The sequence below is a fragment of the Stenella coeruleoalba genome, assembly GCF_951394435.1.
Source record: "Stenella coeruleoalba genome assembly, chromosome: 8".
Taxonomy (NCBI): Eukaryota; Metazoa; Chordata; class Mammalia; order Artiodactyla; family Delphinidae; genus Stenella; species Stenella coeruleoalba.
In genome coordinates, this window is record NC_137154.1 from 43,966,483 (window position 1) to 43,987,642 (window position 21,160).

The 21,160-nt window shown below is 50.5% G+C and overlaps 1 protein-coding gene across 4 annotated transcripts in view; it reads left to right on the top strand.

The window, feature by feature from the left end:
* GALNT18 (polypeptide N-acetylgalactosaminyltransferase 18) overlaps positions 1-21,160 on the top strand; it is a 547,599-nt gene that overhangs the window by 342,548 nt on the left and 183,891 nt on the right. For all 4 annotated transcript variants that reach the window (XM_079929173.1, XM_079929176.1, XM_079929174.1 and 1 more), the window contains exon 5: positions 16,762-16,954. In XM_079929173.1, coding sequence (XP_079785299.1) covers positions 16,762-16,954 — 193 coding nt within the window. The remainder of the gene's footprint in view (positions 1-16,761; positions 16,955-21,160) is intronic.

Here is a 21,160-nt window from a genome sequence, read left to right on the forward strand (position 1 = left end):
AAAACAAAAGAAAGAAACAAAAAAGATGCCTGGACCCTACCTGCAGAGATTTTGAATCGGTCAGTCTGGTGTCGGCCTGGGCATTTGTAGTTTTGTTGTTGTTTTGCTCCCCAGTTAGCACTGGTGTGCAGTCAGGGTTGGGAACTCGGGTAAGCCACAGCCTCAGGGACAGTGCCTGCCTGTGCTCTGTGGGTGCATGAGTGTGTGTGGGTGTGTCTTCTGGGCTGATTCCAACCCTCAAGAGACATACATGGCCTGGACCTGGGCTCACTCCAGAACACCGAGTGGCTGCCTTTGATGCCTCTGGACGGCCATCAGATAGGCATGGCAGCATCTGCTGTGTTCAGAGGATTTTGCTGGAGTCCAGAGAAGAGCCTCTATCACGTTGCCTCTCCTGGCTCTGGGTCAGAAAAGCCCCTCCGAAGGAGCAGAGGGTAACAGCTGCAGCTGGAACCAGCCAGTCCTGGGGGTGTTCTGATTATCAAATGGTGGATGACTTAGCCTGGGGCAGCAGCAGCCGATGTAGTGGATGCCACAGAGCCATGAGCTTGACACTTGGCGTCGGCTTCTGTGTGTTAGTGGAAAAGCCAGCAGAACCCTCTTCACCTCCCCCCGCCGTCCTCCCTCTCTGAGCACATGCACACCCCCTCTTCTATCTTCTCTTCATCAAGAGGTTCCCTCCTCCTGGACCCCAGGTTAAGAAGATGCTCTCCTCCAGACACACTGCCCCTGTTCAGAGATGATCAATTCATTTTCCCACGTTTATTTATCAAAGCCACACGTAGCTGTTAAGCAGGGCTTCTGACTTAGTATTTTTCCATGCCGAGTCTTCTAGAAATCGAGCTCAAAGCCAAGGAATTGGGTCCCTTCGTTGTGCATGTCCTTATCGTTGGGTCTTTTTGAAACTGTTTGAAGACCTAAGAATACCCTGCCCAGGTCCCACTTCCAAGATTAGATGAGCTGGAGCACGTTGAGGGTGGTGTGGCCATAGACCAGGTCTCACCTTCTGTCCTGTCTTCCTCTCACTTCTGCCCTAACCTTGCCTCTCTGTGTCATCTTCAGCAAGTCCCTGAATCTTTCTGATGGAATGAATGACTTGGCCTCTTTCTCTCCCCAGGGAAATGAGACAGAGGAACTCACTAGCCTCTGGGGTTCAAACCATTTTCTTTAGCCAATGACCCTTTCTTTAAAGGGTTTCCTATATAAAACCCTAACATATAAACAGACTCAGGCAAAGCAGCTATGGTAGAGGGGGAAAGAGGGACCTCAGCCCTCCCCTTCCCCCAACACAGGGTCCATTTTCCCCAAGGGGGCTCCATAGAAGCTCTTGAAAACCACTCTTAACTAGGTTATTTTCAACTGGGGGGGGGCATCTTCTCTCCTATGGGGTGGTCCATATCAAAGTCTTTGGAAAGTAGGGTTAGGTGGCGTGCATACTTTGAAGAAGCGGATTCCAAAATGCCATTATTTTTATTTGTTTTCAGTTGTGAAAGTTAATTTATTTTCAAATTTCAAAGAACATGAAAGGAGGGTAGGGATTTTTAACATTTATGAAAAGGAGGCGTTGATTTTTAAAAGGTAGCAATCCATTGCTCTGGATCATTGTTTTGCAAAGTGCTGGTCACAACCCAGTAGTAGGTCATAGAATCAGTTTCCTAGGTCACAACCAGCATTCATTCTTAACAAAATATTGTAACATAAAATAGAATATTCCAGAGTTAGTCATATATGGTAAGGCTAAAGACTGTTTTGTAAGTTGTGGTTTCCCTTATGTATGTTTGCATGCGTGTGCTAGACGTAAGTGTAGTTCTTACCGTAGGTTATAATCAAAAAAAGGCCAAGAGCACTGGTCTGGATGAATGGTTCCTGCGGGTCCTTTGGGCTCTGACTTTGCCTCATGTCTGCATCCGGGAACTTTCTGACCCGCCGTGCTCAGCAGTGTGCTGGTGAGGTATGCAGGGAGACAAGGGCTCAGGGGGCAGGACATCTGGGCAGGGTGAGCCCCTCCCCACAAGACAGCCCACGTGCTGTCCGTCAATTCCATTCCTCCTCCTGGGGCCTGGCAGGAGGAGAGGAGGTTCACATGGGGCTGACCTTGCCCAAGTCCGTGGTCTAGGATGCTAACTGTGGTGTGTCTTGTAAAAGGCGAGTGGTGTGGGTGTGTGAGGGGTCTGGGGACCTTCCCTTCATGATCCCCAACAATGGAGGAGCTTGTCACCTCCAGTTGTCTCTGGTTCATAGAGGCCACCCTCAGGACCCTGCCCAAGCTCTACCTGTCAGCCTCACCCTCCAGACTGCCTTGGTTTTTACTGCGAAGGTGCCATCCCACTGGGTCATGAGCAGAGGGCGACCTGGAGAGAGCAGCACCCATGCTATGAGGAATCCTTGGGGTTTCCTGCAGACAGCCCCATAGGGTTGGAGTCCCCGTGTCCTAGCTCAGGTCTGCACAGTGTGACTGACCCAGGAGGAAACGTCACCACCTCCCACCCAACTCCCCAGCCAGGCAGATCCGTCTTGATACAGAGGCCCTCACACCGTGGCACTGGTCTCCCCCACTCCCGTGTGGCTTCCCCGACTTCCCTTCCTCTCCTGACCTTAGCAGGAATGGGGTGAGGAGCAGAAGGCCGAGGCCGGCCTTCCTCAGGCATCCCAAGGCACCCCACCCCAGGGTACCAGCGGGCTCTGTGTCCTCTCGTCCTGTTAGGGAGGATGGAGGAGGCTTGTGTTCTAAGTGACTCTGCGGACCTGACTCTGGTGAGGAAGATGAGAAAGCGATGAGTAACCACTTCATAAACTCCGCACTGTTTGCTCCTAATTCTGTCCCAGCAGCCAGCATAGTACCTGCCCATAGCTACAGCAACAATTACCAGTGATTATGTAGCACATAGAATGTGAGAGCCCCGCATTAATGTATTCAGTCCCCACAAGGAAGAGGTATTATGATTATCCCCATTTTTCCACATTAGAAAACTGAGGCACAGAGAGGTTAAGTGACTTGTGCCGTGTCACACAGCTAGCGAGGAGTGAAGCCAAGTTCCAGACTCCAGCAGTGTGTCTCAGAGGTCTGATACTTCACTTCCAGACTAGGCTACCTCTGCACAGCTGCATCTCGATGCAATTTGTTGAGTACGTGAATTAACTTTGATTTATAACTCCAAATACATAGGGTTTAATTTCCACCTCTCTGTGGGTACCCAGAAAGGTAGGGCAAGCCCATGTGTCTTTTTCAGTGTGCCAGGGCCCACAAGGGAGCTTCCTTCTAAGCCACCCATCCGGAGGAAAGGGCATTAGAACTGGGTGCATCTCCTTCCCGAAGAGAAGGACATGCTCGTGGATCCATGAGAGGCTGTGCATCCCAGTGCCCTCTCTGGTCACCCACCAACCTTGAGGTATGGCATGGAGGTAGAACCTCAGTGCCCTAAGGTCTCTGAGCAGAGCTTTCATCCTCAGATCTGAGCCTGAGAAACTCGGGCCTCCCAGGAAGTCTGTCTTGCCCCCTCGTCATCCTTTGCTGGAGTAGGAACAGGCTTTATCATGCACTTTGAAAATCCATTTGAACAGCAAATGCTCATGATTATGGAGGTGCCTGAAGAAAGTTCAGACCCTGTGGGTAATCCTGAGACACACTGAAGTGGCCTTGTCTGACCTTGTACATGAGGCGTGAGGGTGGATGCTTTCCAAGGGCCCTGGCTGACAGAGATAGATAAGTGTCGGACCCCCTATTCACCGTGTCCCGGACATGTAGACTTTCTTTGTCTGAAGCCCTTGCTTATTTTGTCTGGCTGAACGCCGGGCCCACCTCCTTCCTTTGCCTCAGGTGACCATGCAGCACGACTGGGTTGGTAAATTAAGAATTTGCCACATGGAAAGGACTAATTTTTCCCTCTTTCAAAGTCACAGGCATGACGGTTTTTTTGCACACATTCCGCTGGACACATGCTGCATCCATAATACGGAGCGTTAAGACATCATAAGGGTTTTCACGTCTTTCATGTGATAAATATTTTTACCGTCATGCTCGAGAAATGGATTTTGTTTGAAATGGCCTGTTTCCTTTGATGGCTTCTTTGACGTGGATTCAAAGCCTTTCCTGGTCCTGCAGGAGCCTGGGGTTGGGAGGGCCTGTTTGTTAACTTTTCTTGAAGGACAAATCCACTTTCCCTCACTGAAATACAGCCGTGGCTGCCTGGGCTGGGAGATTTACGACCGAGGACAGCAATGAAAAGATGTCCAGGGAGCCAACAGCTCCTGGGAGTGGCGGTGCTTGGCCCTGGGGTGCCCACAGCCCAGGTACCTGGGAGCCTGTGAGCTGACCCCCCCAGGCCCTGGCTGCGACTACTCCCTTCTCCACTGTAAACTGCACTTAAAGATTCAGATGTGGCTGTTGAACCAGAGTGGCGTTTTTACAAGTGTTCTTCTCTCATCTTTGAAATGACACCTGTTTAATGGTCTGCCTCCATGCGGTGAGCAGCCTCTTGGGACTAGAGGAATCTGCTTTCCGGACGAGCCTTTGTGGGCTGCTGTGACTATGTGTGTGTGAGCATACAGCTGGTGATAACTGAGCAAAACAGGAACTCTGCTCTCCTCTGGGAGCCTCGTTAATAGTCCTGGGATCTGGGGATTCATATCCTCTCCCTCCACACCTGCAGAGCACCTCTCACCTCCCTGCCAGCCTGACATATAGGTTGCAGGTGCCTCTGCCGATCTAGACCCGGGCACCCGTCTTGGTGAGGTGTGTCTGAGGGAGGATTTGCTGGTTTGTCCAAGCCTCGGGCTCTGGGGTTTGGCTTCCTCAGAGGTACTGGAAAGACTTGGCGATCAAGCAGGTTGTCTGTCCCCAGAGCTGCTTTGCAGAAATCCTCATGGGTGGTGGAGAACGCACTGAGCAGGGAATGAGGGCATTCAGGGGCTTGGTCTACTTTTCTGGTTCAAGAATCAGCAGCTACCGAGCTGTGTGACCTCGGGCGAGTCATTTAACCTCTCTGGACCTTGGTTTGTTTATTTAAAAAATAAAAAATTTGAACTAGAGGCTGAAGGGTACCATTGAACATTCTGTTCCTAAGTGGAAACCACCAGTTCCTGTATGAGCTGAACCGCCTTAGAATCACATTTGAGAACATGAAAGGGTCTTATAGAGCAGGGGTCCCCAACCCCTGGGCTGCGGACCGGTAGCGGTCCGCTGCCTGTTAGGAACCGGGCCGTACAGCAGGAGGGGAGTGGCGGGTGGTCCAGCGAGTGAAGCTTCATTTGCTGCCCCCCATCGCTCCCCATCGCTCATGTTACCTCCTGAACCAACACCTCCCCACCCCCTCCACTGTCCGTGGAAAAATTGTCTTCCACGAAACTGGTCCCTGGTGCCGAAAAGGTTGGGGACCGCTGTTATAGAGCATTTCATCCCACCCTCTTATGTTTACCCAGAAGAAAACTGAGGCCTGAAGAGAGCAAGCGACTTGCCCGTTCACAGAGTGAATGAGCTGCAGAGCCAGGGCTAGAAGGAGGCCTGTGGTTCCAGTCACCTCTACAGCCTGCTTCTCAGAGTGAGGCCCCTCCAGTAGCCTCAGCATCCCCTGGGAATTTGTTAGAAATGCACATTCTCAGGCCTCACCCTAGACCTCCTGCTGAATCAGAAACGCTGGGAGGGGGGCCCAGCATGATCCTTGATTGAACAAGCCCTCTGGGTAAGTCTGATGCCCGTTAACGTTTGGGAGCCACTGCAAGACAGCACGTGGCTGTCCCTTTAAGACCAGAAGAAAGACGCTGGAAACCGGCAGGCTTCCCTGGAGAGGCTGAGACTGGAGGGAAAAGGGTAGAGTAAAATTACAGAGGAAGGGACACACTCTTCCCAGCTGACCTCAGGCTGTAGATTTCCCAAAGCAAGGACTCTCCTGTAGCCTGTCCCGGCACCTAAGAGCTGCAGCTGTTGCAGGCGTCTGAAGTTGGTCTGGGTTGCCGGCTGCCGTGCTGCAAAGGACTACATTTCTTTCTCACTGTCGAGCCCAGCTGTTCCCATCTGTGCATCTGTGCCCGGAGGAGCATGCCACTTTAACATCAACAGGGTCACCAGCTAGTTCGTTCCAAGAAATTGATGTGTGGAAACAGTGTTTTATGTGTGAATGGTGAAGTGTATATTTAGAAGTCCGGGTGCTCAGCTCCAGGCTGACAGCTCTCAGGAAAAAAAAAAAGGTGGTATGTGCTTCAGAGTTCATTATATCTCCTAGGCAGAAATCTAGGTTTAAAGGGTTGCTTGAAAGTAGCACATAATGGCACCTATAAATCCCGGTTCCGGAGGTACGTACATTTGTCACTCCCTAAAATGACTTTTTCACATGTTCTTTATGTGGTTGGCTCAGAGCATAAAAACTTGGACCTTTACTAGCAGCTTTCATTCTGCATAATTTCTAATCAAGTCCATTTCCGTTTCCATGAGTGTGTGTGTGCACACGCTGAGCTCTGGCTATCCCTACCTGCCCAGCTGGCTCAGCTGTGAGCTTAGCCACACCCAGGCCCAGAACCCACCCTGTGCAGGGGGGAGAGGGCACAGTAGTCCCAGGCTGGCAAGGGAGCAGGTGTGAGATGTGTCTGGCTGCGAGCGGCCATCACAGAGTATCTGGAGTGAGCTCACAGAGTCGGACGAATGCCTGTTCCTTGCCTGCCATGTCAGCCCAGAATGGAATGACTGTGCTTCTCCCTAGACCCCTGACTCCTTCTCCAGTTTCTTGCTAGGACCTGCCGCCCTTCCTGAGTCCTAGCCTTTTCTCATCCTTGCCAGCCCCTGCCAGGGTGCCTGACTCCTCTGTCCTCTGTCCCAGCCACGCCCAGGGTCCTGTTCACAGTGACTTGAACATCCAGGATCGTAACTACCTTTGTCCTTTCAGGCTGGGGCTGGATTAGGTGGGCTAGCGTTGTGTCTAGTACAACGTTGAGGCTAGTACCTGGGCAATCAGAGTGGGCTGTCATGGAACGAGGCAGAGAGCTGATTCACAGCCAGTGTCCTGGAGGGAGGTGCTGTTGACCAGCAGGCAGATCCTAGCTAACACTTTCACCCAGCTTACAAGGTGCCCGGCACTGTTCTGAGTGGACACAGGTTCACTCCTCCATTCCTCTCTACTACCCAACAAGGCAGGTATTGTTTTCCTATGTACTAGTGAGGAAACTGAGGCACAGAGCAGTTATGACCTGGCCGTCTAGTAGATGCAGTAGCCAGGAGCCACAGCGTGTGCTACCCCTGCACCAGAGTTCAGAAAACTGCAGCCCAGGGGCCAAATCTGACCTGCTGCCTGCTGTAGAAATACTCTTCTTGGAACAAAGCCACCCCCACTCATTTACACATCATCTATGGCTGCTTTCCAGAGATATGGCAGAGTTGAGTAGTTGTAACCAAGACCCTGAGACCTGCAAACCTAAAATATTCACTGCTGGTCCTTTACAGAAAAGGTTTGCCCATCTCTGCGGTATATCATACTGCTTCTCACGACTCCCATGAAATTGAATGCAGATTGTTTTATGTATGTGCCAGTGGGTAATTTTTCAGATTCTCAGATGAGAAACCCCCCCAAGACAATAGAACTGCAGCTTTAGGGAGTTTGGAAAGCCAGAGTTTTGGGCAACCAACTGCCAACACCAATTCAAAGCACAGCAGCAGAGGCAGGGCCAGCGGTGAGACGGGGACAGTTCAGTCAGAGCTGCTGGGAAAGAAGCAGAGAGGCAGGAGGGTGATTGCTGCAGTACCTGCCTCACTCCATCCAGGCTCTCGTTCGTTGTTTAGTAGCTGGTGTATGAGGGACGCAGGGCCAAGGTGGCTTCAAGATCATGGACGAGACCCCTCCACAGCTCACGGCCACCTGCTGTCCTCGTGTGTACCTGCTCCTTTGTAGAACCTGGCTGGCAGCCCTGCCCTGATTTCCTGGGTGTATCCCCTCGTGCAGTCCCAGCGCAGTGTCAGGGAGGAGAGAGCCACGGTGCTGAGAGCTGGGGAATGGTCAGCTCTCGACAAACGTGAGCTGTTTTTCCTTTGCCTCTTAGGATTCCAGCCCTGAGAGCAGAGTATTAGAATCGTGCCTTTATAAATAGCAAACCCCACAATGATGGAACGCGTACTGGGGTAGGCAGAATAATGTGCCCCTCCCAAAGATCTGTACATACTAATCTCTGGAAACTGTGAATACGTTTCCTGACATAGCAATGGGGAGTTAAGGTTGCAGATGGAATTATGGGTGTTAATCCGTTGACCTTAAAACAGGGAGAGCGTTCAGGATTATCCAGGTGGGCCCGTTGTAATCATGGGGTCCTTAAAAGTGGCAGAGGAGATCAGAAGAGGTCAGACGGATGCCACATGAGAAGGACTTAACCCACCGTTGTTGGCACTGACCGTGAAGTAAGAGGGTCATGGGCCAAGGAAAGCAGGTGGCCTCTAGAAGCCGGAAAGGAGGATTCAAGAGTTCTCCTCTGGAACATCCAGAAAGGAGCACAGACCTGCCAATACCTTGATTTTATCTCAGAGAGACCCTGTGAGACCCTTGACCTCCAGAACTGCAAGATAATAAACTTGTGTTTTCAGTCACTAAATTTGTGGTCACTTGTTACGGCAGCAACAGGGAACTACTCCACTTACCAGGAGCCTGACAGTTTGCTAAGCACTTTACTGATGCCACCAACTCACCTAATCTTTGCGGTGAGTGAGAAGTATTATTATCCTCATCAAATAGATGAGCCAGCTGAGGTTCAGAGAGGTTGACAAAGGTCACATAGCCGGTCAAGGGCAGAGCTGACTTTAGACCACCTGCAGGAGGCTGCCCTTCGCCGTGCAGGCCTGACCCCGCCTGGTAGGGAGGCATTCTGAGGAAGCTGCTTTTCTTTCCCCGCGGTGCTCTTCAGGTGCCAGAGGAAGGTCTTCCGGATTTGTCTTTGCCAAGATGAATGAAGTTGTTTTGCAGACGATTTGAATGGCGTGGGACCTGAGGCTGTCTGTCAGAGCTCGTTTCTTCCGATTATCTCCAAGCCCTTTCCTGCCAGATCCTACTTCTTTCTCTTAGCAGTTCTCTTAGTTTTCTCTTTCGGGAAGAGAAAGCCTAATTGTAGGGGCTGCTGGCAAAAGACCTTCAGCTCGTGTCCTAATGCACGCCCAGAAGTGGAGAGGGGGGAAGACCCTCAACTCAACAGAATACTTCGCTTCTTTACTAGTAGGGCTATTAGCACATAAAACATCTGAAAATTTCCCCTTAGGAGCCCAAGTACAAGGGGAGGCGTAATGTCTTGCTTTTCGAGGTATAAGAAAAGCATCACGGTGATGTGCTCAAGTCCTCCTTTTTCTCTCTAATGGAACACAAACACTGGGTCTCTCTCACAGACTGGGAAACGGGGTTTTGCCCAGGGTTGGAGGTGAGGGTCGACTGAGCCCTCCTGCCTCTCAGGACCACCTGCTTCCCACAGGCTCTCGGTGCCTCACTCTGGCTGGGACAGGCCGAGGGGCCCCACTTTGGACCGGGGTCTGATGGAAGAGAAGGGAGGTGGACACACATCCCGGGCCGTGGAAGTGGCACGGCCGACCGACGGCAAGCAGAGACCAGCCGCTGTTGTGCTGGGGTGAACCACTCCCTGTGTGGTGGTGTGAATCCTGCCTCACGAGCACTGCTCCGATGAACTGGCTTTGATGCTCTGCAGACGCGGCTGCCTGGGCTTCTCGGGCTGGCGGGGCCCAGGCATCAGGCTCTTTAGTGAGAACAGTGGTCCCTTATCATCAGCGGGAAGCCAGCAGGCAGGTGATACAAACGTACATTTCGGGATATTCAATTAGCCCTTTTCTTTTTAACCCCAAATAAAGCATGCAACAAGACATCTCAAGAACGGAAGAAAACTTTTCTAAAAATCATTGAATTGTACTTTTGAAGAGGGCGAATTTTATGGTATGTAAATTGCACCCCAATAAAGCTGTTAAAAAAATAAAAGGAATGGAAGGAAAGGCAACAGCCTTTATGAATTCTTATCTGGGATATTCAGCACTGCTGGCTCCATTATTTAATGCTTAGCCTTCATCCTTCCAAAAGCTGACTCACAGTGGCTCTCCCCAGCAGCCTGGCAGTCTGTTCCTGTCTCACAGTAAAGGAAATGGAGACTTGCAGGGCTGGGCTGTGGAGCTTGTCCAGAAACAATGAAGAGCAGACCCAGTCGTGGGGTGAGAGGAGGTCCCCAGGACACTCCTGGAGGCGGACCAGGAGACAGGACAGTCTGTGCCTGTCCCCCGGATGAACTTAGACCTAAGGCCCCAGTGCACATGGCAGGCAGTTACCTGGGACACCGGCCTGGCTGTCCTGCTTCCTCCCACCTCCCTGCTCCTGGGCTCTGGATCTCACCACCAAACACCAAAGCTTCAGAAACCAGAATAGCACTGGCTGCAGGGCAGAGTGAGGCCCCCCTCCCCAGCCACCCTCAAAGCCTTCTTAGCTCTGCCTGAAAGAGGGGCATATAGGAAACCGAGAAAAACCATAAGAAACAAGAGGGCTCCACTGCTTTCCTGGGGTAACAGTCCTAAAGGCGCCCATACACAGGGACCAGAAGCAGAGCTGCCACTTCCAATGAGCACACAGTCCAGCGTGGGCAGAGGGCTAAGGGTCCTCAGCCATGTGAGCCACGTCCTAGGTGGCTCTGTCTGTCCCCTCGGTAGAGCTTGGCCAGTCCTGCTGTCCAGCCCCAAATCACTTTGACCTCCAGCAACAGTCATGCAATGGAACCCCTTCTGTTGCTATTTTAGGATTCAACCTAAAATCCAAGGGCAGAGCCAGGTGCTGGGTTTTTGCGTTGGGAGAGGTCTGGGCTACAGCCTCTCCGGCAGCTCCTCCAAAAAAGCCACCAGCACCTCAGAGTTTCCACTGAAGTGCATGACAGGAGCTGACGAAATGGTCCAGCTTCAAAAGATGGGGATCTCCAGGAACGTGGTCCTAGAGAGGACAGGTGGTCAGAAGTGGGTGGGACTGGGCAGCATCGCAATGTCTGTTTCACTCCCAAACCCGTTTTCTTTCCACTCCATCGTGCAGTCTCAGCACTGCCCAGACTCTGGAGCGAAAGCAGCCGGGCGAGCCCCCGTGCGGGCTGCTCTCTGAAACGGCTGCCCTCGTGCAGGTACTCCTCCTGCTTTCAGCACAGCGGCTTCGGGAGCCTCACAGGCTTGGCTGGGTCTCCAGACGTGCTCATCGTGCCTGCCTGGTGAGCCTGGGCTGGGTGCTCAGCCCTGCGGCCTTGGGTGTGTTAATTGCTCAAAGCTTTGCAAGCTCCTTTCCTGCCCCACTTCCCTCCTGTCTCCGTGAATTAGCATGGAAGCTGTCAGGACCTGAATCAGTAATTCTCTGCTCTCATTGGTGGGCTGCATGTCAAGCACTGTGGGCGTATCTCTGAGACCATATTGTGGCATTTCCTGGATGCCCTCTGTGATCACTGGCAGAACTTTCTGGAAAACAGGTCATGCACAGTGACGCCCAGGCACTCACATGGGGAACGGATGAGCTGAGTGAAAGGCCTCCAGAAACCCATAATTCTTTCTCACAGGGGCCTCCGAGGAAGGGCTCGAGCAAGTAATGGTCAAATTGTACTTATCCAGCCAGACACAGACGCTAACCAATGTGCATGAACGGGGCTCCTGGGCGGGCCGGGCATACACCTTTCAGTTGCTGGCTGGTGGAAAGATCTGGATCATTCCAAGAAAAGGGCCAGAGCAGCTGGGGTTAGAGGGCCACCCGGAGGGACTCTGGGAAGCAGCTGTTTACCAGCGCTGTGAAGGTATCTCAGTGGTTTAACAACTGCTGTGAACCAGCGCAGGCCAACGGAGCAGCCTCCCGGGACCTGAAGTTTCTCCGGTCCTCAAGCCAGACAGTGTATCTCGCCCATGACATGGAGGCGGGGCTGCCGTCAGGAGTATGGTTTCAACGTCAAGTTCTTTTACATCTCTGACCTGCAGTTTCCTCTCATCTATGATGGGAATGATAGAACCTATATCACAGGGCCACTGCGATGGCCTGGCCTCACCACCTGGCAGGGCCAGTGCAATGGAATTGGGGTACAGTGTACGAGGGGATCAGCTCCAGGGGCAAAGGTTTTGCAGCAAACACCCAAGATTAGTCTGTAGTCCCCTCCTCAGTGGACCTCATTTTTGAGTGGCACTTTGGACAGTACCTTTGGTGATGGTTAGTAGGTGGCACTTTGGCATACGTGCTTGTAGGTTCATAAACTATTTCCAAATCACATGGCCTTTCAGACTTCCAGTCTGCACTGTTGTTCTTCCTTCCCCATCCACAGGCCGTCCCAGGCCTGCTGGGGCCCTGACAGCTCTGGTTCTTGTTCTCCAGTTTCTGCTCTGTAGAGCCACCTGTCCAGAGGCTGAGAGAGACAGATGGCCATGGGAAGTCCCGAGCAGAGAGGGGCATAGCATGGCAGTGTCTCTCCAGCTGATGGGTTTTCTCAGGCCCCACTGGCTCCCTTCCTGCTCACACCACGTGGTTGTTCGTGGTGAGTCAGGGAAGGCAGAGGAATAGCTCCCCTGCCCGGGCGTTACACAGGTGCCGCTTGAGCCCCGTGTGTGGCTGTCTGGTGAAATGACCCTTCACTGTTCCCTCTCAGCCTCTTCTCCCTAGGACGCAGACAAGCACTAGGGCTGGGTGAAGAATGGGCTGGGACCACAGCCCCTGTGCTGTTCTAAGGATCCTCCAAACACTGGCTCAGCCGCCGGACTGAGTTCACTGTGCCCTGCTCATCTGCGCCATGAATGACCTCTTCCCTTGGGCGCCCTCAGCCCCCTGCATAGACACCTCTCTCTGGTCACCCCCTCAGTTGGTCAGGCATGGCCGAGTAGGACTGAACACCAGCAGGGGCCACAGCCTGCATCTGCTCCTGGGGGCAGGTCTCATCCCTGGACGAGAGACATCCGTGGGTCTGGCCCCTCACCAGATGTGTCCAGACTCCCCTGGCCCCCTGCAGAAGACCCAACCAAGGCTCTTGCCTGGGGCCTCTTTACAGCTCCAACTACGTCAGACATGTCCTGTAGGTCTGCTTTCTTAGTGGAGAGTGAGGGGAGTTGGGTCTAGGACTGGTTAAGGGGAGGCCACTCTTTGTAGACATGGAAACCCTTCATCTGGGGGCTGCACAGCAGCAGCATCTTCCAGAGCTGGGACCTCAGGGCAAGGCCATTCCTCTTTGTAATCTGAACTCAAGAAGTGTCAGTGGAAGAGCACCCCGGTGGGCTGTGAGGCTGTGTGGGTCCTTAGCCGCTGATGCCCACCGAGCTAACATTTATTATGTGCCAGGCACTGTGCTAAGCTCCTTACATGGACCAGCTCATTGAATACACTCCAATAGCCTATGAAGAAGGTACTTTTAGTATCCATTCCACTTTCCAGTTGAGGAACCAAAGTGCAGATAAGCTAGACTAAACTGGCAAATGGTCGAGCTGGAGTATGGATTCTGTCTCTACAGCCAGTGCTCGTAAGGAAACAAAATGAATGGATTAGCAGAGGCAAAGCCTCCTTACCTAAGAGATGTCACATGTAAGGTGTAGAGCAGGGGGTCAGCATACTTTTTCTTAAAGGGTCAGAAAGTACATATTTTCCACTTTGCAAGCCATATGGTCTCTGTCATACCCAGTCTGCCTTTGTAAGCTCTAAAGCAGCTATAGCTAACACGTAAGCAAGTGAATGTGATGTGTTCCAATAAAGCTTTATTTACATAATAGATGGTGGGCCAGATTTGGCCCTCAGACCATAGTTTGCCACCCCTGGTGCAGAGGAAAGCTTCAATGCCCTTGACAAACTGGGTGACCTCAGATTAGTCATTTAACATCTTCATCTTTGGTTTCCTCTTGTCTAATAACTAACCACTATGGGGTACTTATTAACTGATTTGTTTTAAGATGATGCACTGAGCCCCTTGTAAGAGCCACTTACTGTGCTGGGAGCCAAAGATACAGCAGGGAACAAGACAGAGGTCGTCCTGTTCTCATGGAGTCCACACCTGTGAGCACGACAGAGGTAACCTTGGGTAAGGACATCAGCTAGCACCGTGCTCTGCTCAGGCAGAAATTCAACAAATACACCTCTTCCCATTGTCACGCCCCTGACTCATTATTCAGGACCCACTGCTTTCAAGTTTGTTGTCATTTGTACCCATACTGAGTAAAAAGGCAGGAGCATGTGGTGGAACCCAGGACTTGAATATGTTTATAATCCATTTTTATGAAACACTGGCCTAATTGTGAATTATAATTTTTTCATTAACTGATCTCATTTTACTTGGTAATATCCATAGGTATGTGCGAGCAGTAAAACTCCATTTCTGTTAAATATTATATGATTCAGTTGATTCACTGATTTAGATTATCACTACCCCCCATTCCAAATGAGTGAGTCATCCATCTTTTGAGAGATAACAAGGACCTTCAAGATCAGATGCGCCCCGTGTTACCCTTCAAGCATACCTAGTTGGGGGGCCAAAGGCAGCCTGAGTTCTAGGAAGGTGCTTTGAGTAGCACCACAGTCCTAAAAGCTCTTGCTTTGTCATAGAAATGCACATGTAGTTTGCATTTTACTCTTTACTACGTCCTAATATGTTTAACATATCTGAGTTTCCTTCTGTATCTCTAAGGAAAATTGATAACTGAGATGATAGGTCATGTTTGTCTTTGGAATTCACCTCTATCCAGCCCTTTGCTCTGTAGCGGCAGTGCGGCTTCGTGGTTAGGACTCCTGCCTCGGGGGACAGACATCCTGACATTGCACCTCAGCTACTGCACTTCCTTCTGAGTGAACCGGGGCGAGTTTCCCATCCTCTCTGTGCCTCACCTTCATTATCTGTAAAATGGAGACAGTAGCGCTTCCCACCTGGTAGGGTGAGTTGAGTCGACATGTGAAAAATGCTTATAGTAGAGCCTGACTCATGGTAAACACTCAGCAAGTGCTAGCCGTGATAGTTATCTCGGGAGTTACATGGATCTCCAGTCTGGGGTATGTCCCAAGGACATGGCTCCCGAAGAGGAGAGGTGCATACGCATTTTCATCCAGCGCCTGCGAGTCCCAGCTCCATTTACAGAAGCTTTGGCATCTCTCTGACTGAGGTCTCTGGCATCGGCGTGCTCGCTCTGCTTTCAGAATCTTCGGCTCTCTAATTTGCAGGGAGCTACGACAGCTCCATTCTGTCCATGACACCCTCTGTGCACCTCCAGTGATGGGGGCTTCCTCCCCCTGAAGCACCCCTTCCTAGGTGCTGGAAGGGTCCCCCTCTTACTCCTAGGCCTCCTCTGCTTCCCAGACTGGCTCTTCCAAGAGTCCGTCAGGAGGAAGTGGTGGTAAGAGGAAGTGGTCTGCAGCTCTGAGCTCTCCAACCTTGAAGACCATGGAACCCTAACCCCTGGCCAGTCTCGGCCTGTACCTTTAAGTTACCTGGCATAGGTGTGCTTGCACCTACTGGCTCCATACAGACAGCTGAGGGGACTTTGGCAAGTGTGCCAAGCCTGCCTCTCCTGTTCCTATAACCCCCCCTTCTGCTTCCTCCTGGTCCCTGTCTCATTCCAGGCTCCTGACTCTGTCTCTTACATCATGTTTATGAGCATGGAAGGCGCCGTCCAGTGACCTTGGCATCTCTATCCAGTTTTTCTGATTGCTGACCTTGAATGGTGGGCCTGACTACCCGTCCCTGGGAACGAATTCCATAGTCTTGACCTGTCGGCCTATGTCCTGGCAAGACCTACCCATTATCGCCATAAAAGAAGGACTTAAATGACCCTCCAGGCTCCTCTTGCTATAGCAACCCTGATTACCATTTGTTGTGCACTTATTCTGAGACAAGTGTTTTATATACATGATTGTATGTAATCCTCACAGATCTTGGGGGTGGTGGGTGGGTATTATTATTCCCACATTACAGGTGGGGAAATCAAGGCGTCAAGAGGTTGAGTGTTTGCTTGTGGTCATGTAGCCAGTGAATGGTGGAGCAGGGATATATTTGAATCCAAGCCTCTGCTCTTATAGGTAATAATGCCTCTTCCATTTTTCTTGGAAGCTTCCAGGAAAACGATGAGCTCTTCTTGACCTGGTGTGAGCACTGCCCCCCACAAAGTCTACCAGGGGTCCAATGAGCAGTGCCCAGAGTGCGTGGAGGTTTGGGGATGGTATGGCTGTCCCCTGTGCCAACGATTCCCTGTCCTGGTGGGCAGAGCCTGAGGCAGCAGGAGGCAGTCTGGCCGAGGGTCCTTGCAGCCAGGTGAATGTCGTATGGTGGGACCAGGAAACTCACAGCAGGACCAGACAGTGGAGACAGACGTGGACTGGCAAGAACTGGGCAGGGGAGCAGATGCCCAGCTCGGGGACCTGGATGTGGGACAGGTTCAGAGCTGGCAGGGAATGGGGGTACGATCTGGGGAAAGAGAAGCAGAAGTCCCATTCGCGGGCTGGGACCGGCATCTCTGATGAGAAGGCAGACTGGGAAAGGAGAAGGTTCTAACGTAAAGCCGTGGGGCGTCAGGATCACGCCCATCGGCTTCCCAGCAGACCCTGCTGGGTATATTTCTATATCCGTTGCGCTAGTGGTTGTTGGGTGGGTGAATGGATGTATGGATGGATAAATGAGTTTGCGGAAGCATGAAGATTCTAGTCTCCCTTCCCCCACCCCTAAAGTTGGGGCTAAGATTGCTTTACCCAAGGCAATGGTGAGGAAGGGAAAGGGGTTGTCATGGCATATGCAGGGGTGCGCTCTGACCCACTGTCTCCTTATCCCTTCTTTCTCCAGAGGCCCCCGCCAAACCTGAGGAGGCAGAGGCGGAGCCCTTCACAGACTCCTCTCTGTTTGCACACTGGGGCCAGGAGCTCAGCCCCGAAGGCCGGCGTGTGGCCCTGAAGCAGTTCCAGTACTACGGCTACAATGCCTACCTCAGTGACCGCCTACCCCTCGACCGGCCCCTGCCTGACCTCAGACCCAGTGGGTGAGCAGAGTCAGTGGCCGGGCCCTTGTTGACCTGCAGGTGGGGGGGTGGGGTCACCACAGTGCTGGGGACAGAGCTAGGACTTGGTGTCTGGACTCCTGGGTCTCTTCCCGGCTTCAGCCAGGGTCTGCCCACTTGGCCTGCATCAGGCAAGTCACTCTCTCCCTACTCCCCCAGCCTCAGTTTCTCCATCTGCTAAGCAGGGGGAAGGCTTTCTTCCATTAGAAATTTGAAGGATTAATAACCTAATTTAATCCTTAAGGGAACGAGAATCATCTGGCATTCCTGTTAATAAGTCATTTTAGCCCAATCAATTGCATTTTTCTGAACAATTTTTTTTCTATAAATTAGTTTTTTAAAGTACCTCCATCTTCTGAGGCTAACAAGTCATTACACCCAGCAGAGAAGTCTGTCTTGACTTCTCTCTTCGTTACAGAAGATGTTCCTTTAAGGTTCAGTTAGAATTTTTATTACTCCTAATTATTAAAAATGTGGGCATGTACCGTAGCTGAGAAAATCTCATTAACTTTTGTGAGCTCCCCACCAACACCTTCTTTTCCCCACTTTCCCCTTATTTTTAAAATTTTCTTAAAAGCTGCAAACCACAGTGAGCTTATATCTGGAGTTTTCAGGAAAGATCTTGCTGCTGGGCTTGGGGGCTGTATTCTTTGGGAAGGAGAGTTCAGTTCAGTTTCATAGACATTTATTGAGCACCTGATGTATGCCATTTAGTTGGGTGTGGCTTTTCTTGGCCCAGGAGAACTTGGCTGGGCTCTAGAGATGAAAGAGCAGCTGAGGATCTACAAGGGGAGGGAAGAGTATTTGTTCATTTAAAGGGTATTTATTGAGCACTTACTATGTGCCAGAATAGTCTAGACCCAGAGATAGAGCAGTGAACAAAACAGACAGGAATCCTTACCCTCAGGGAGCTTGTGTTCTAGTTAGGTGAGGACAGATAATAAACAAAGCAAAGTCACCTATGTAGCAAGTACTGTGGGGAAATGTAAGGTGGAAGAGGGAGATTGGAACAGCCTGGAATAGGAGGAGGGGTTGAATTTTTAATGAGATGGTCAGAGAAGGCCTCACTAAGAAGGTGACATTTGAGCAAAGACCTAGAGGAGATGAGGAAGTGAGCCATGTGGATACTCAGGGGAAAACCTTTCTGGACAGAGGGACCAGCATGTGCAAAGTTCCTGAGGTCAACATGTGCCTGGCATGTTTGAAGAAAAGGAAGGAGGTCCCTGTGGCTGGAACAGAGCAAACTAGAAGGCAGTAGTTGGAGATGAGATCACAGGGGCAACAGGAAGCAGATCAAGTCGGGGTGGGGGGTTGGTAGTTCTCAAACTTGGCTACACATTCAACTCCTCTGGGAGTTTTAAAATAATCCTGATACCAGGCTCTACCCTAGACCAATTGGGCAAGAGTTTCCAGAGGTGGAACTCAGTGCCCATGTTGTTTAGAGTTCTCAGGTGATTGCCGTGCACAGCCCAGGTTAAGAATTGCAGAGAAGGGCTCTGTTAACTGTTGCAAGGTATGTGACTTTTACCCTGTGAGGGGCTCCATGAGAAGAGAGCCGCATGAAGAGAGACATAGGGCGAGGTCTGGAAGTGTCCCGAGCTCAGGAGCTTCTGTCCCTGTGGAGTTGGGGGTGCATCACCCTCCCAATATGTGGATGTGCTCACCAACCTGGATGCTCTCTGAATTCCATATTTTCCGGATTTTTATGGAGGCATCATTACGTAGGCATGATTGATTATTAACTCATTTTCCAGCCTCTCCCCTCTCTCCAGAGAATGGGGGGGTAGGACTGAAAGTTCCAAACTTCTAATCATGGCTTGGTCTTTCTGGTGACCAGCCCTCATTCAGGAGCCTGCCAAGAATCTTCCTCATTAGATCAAAAGATACTCCTACCTGGGCAGAAGACCTAAATAGACATTTCTCCGAAGAAGACATACAGATGGCCAACAGGCACAGGATAGATGCTCAACATAGCTAATTATTAGAGAAATGCAAATCAAAACTATAATGAGGTAGCACCTCACACCAGTCAGAATGGCCATCATCAAAAAGTCTACAAATAGGGCTTCCCTGGTGGCGCAGTGATTGAGAGTCCGCCTGCCGGTGCAGGGGACACGGGTTCGTGCCCCGGTCCGGGAGGATCACACGTGCCACGGAGTGGCTGGGCCCATGAGCCATGGCTGCTGAGCCTGCGCGTCCAGAGCCTGTGCTCCACAACGGGAGAGGCCCACGTACCGCAAAAAAAAAAAAAAAAAAAAAAAATGTCTACAAATAATAAATGCTGGAGAGGGTGTGGAGAAAAGAGAACCCTCCTACACTACTGTTGGGAATGTAAATTGGTGCAGCCACTATGGAGAACAGTATGGAGGTTCCTTAAAAAACTAAAAATAGAACTACCATATGACCCAGCAGTCCCACTCCTGGGCATACATGTGGAAAAGATGAAAACTCTAATTCAAAAAGATACATGCATCCTGATGTTCATAGCAGCACTGTTTACGGTAGTCAAGTAATGGAAGCAATCTAAATGTCCATCGACAGACGAATGGATAAAGAAGATGTGGTGTGTATATATATATCTCTACACACACATATATATATGAATGAAGTAATGCCATTTGAAGCAACATGGATGGACCTAGAGATTATCATACTAAGTGAAATAAGTCAGAGAAAGACAGATATCATATGGTATCACTTGTATGTGAAATCTAAAAAAAAAACAAAGTTATTTATAAAACAGAAATAGGTTCACAGACATAGAAAACAAACGTATGGTTACCAAAGGGGAAAGAGGGGGGAGGGATAAATTAGGAGTTTAGGATTAACAGATACACACGACTATATATAAAATAGATAAACAACAAGGGCCTACTGTATAGCACAGGGAACTATATTCAATATCTTATAGTAACCTATAATGGAAAAGAATCTGAAAAAGAATAGATATATACATATACATATAATTGAATCACTTTACTGTATACCTGAAACTAACACAACATTGTAAATCAACTATAATTCAGTAAAAAGTTATCTGTTTTGAGAAAAAAAGAGATACTCCGATCACCCAGGAAATGCTAAAGGATTTGGGACCTCTGTGTCAGACACTCCTTTCACTCAGTAAATTACAAAGGATTTAGGGGCTATGGGTCAAAGACTAAATAAATATTGTCAGGAACTGGAGGCAGAGATCAATATATGTATTTCTTACTATTTCACAGTATTATTAGTCTAAGACTAATAATAAATATTGTCAGCAACTGGGGGCAGAGATCAATATACGTATTTCTTACTATTTTATAGTATTATTATTAGTTTCCATTTTACACAAGAGGAAACTGAGGCACAGAGAGATTATGTAATCTGCCCAAGGTCACTAGTGGCAGAACTGGGATTTGAACTCAGGCAGTCTGGCAATAGAATTTGTGCTTGTAACCGTCATTGTGTTTCACTGCCTTGAGGTGTCCGTTTGTGTCATTCTACTGGGGATGGGGCCCTGCTTTAACAATGTACAGCATGGAGCTGATTGGCTTATCTGGTTCAGGAAGTGGAAGAATTGTTTTAGTGAACCTTAAAGCTGTTATCAAGGCATAGAGTGAAACCTCAGCGATGGCAAATGTTGGGATTTAGAGCAAGGTGGGTAGGGGTACAGGGAGCATCTGGAGAGGAAGCCTCATGCTAAGGACAGTCTCTAGAAGAATCACACCAGGTGTACCTTGCTTCAGTCCCAGCTCCTGTGCCTTTCCTCCTTTTACCTCCTGTTTGCCCTTGGGGATTTCTGCCCCTGGAGGCATCCTTGGATTCTGCACTATTCTTTTCTTTTCTTTTCTTTTTTTTGCGGTGTGCGAGCCTCTCACCACTGTGGCCTCTCCCGCTGCGGAGCACAGGCTCCGGACGCGCAGGCCCAGTGGCCACGGCTCACGGGCCCAGCTGCTCCGCGGCATGCGGGATCCTCCCGGACCGGGGCACGAACCCGTGTCCCCTGCATCGGCAGGCAGACTCTCAACCACTGCGCCACCAGGGAAGCCCTGCTCTTTGTATTCTTGACTTTGCCAAGTTCTAACCCTGATGCTATGCTCATTGGCTTCATTCCTGGACCAGAAAGTGGGTGTCCCAAATTCTTCCCTACCCTCCCTTCCATCACCTCTGGCTGGGCCCTTATTTTATCTCCTTTCTTGGTAATCT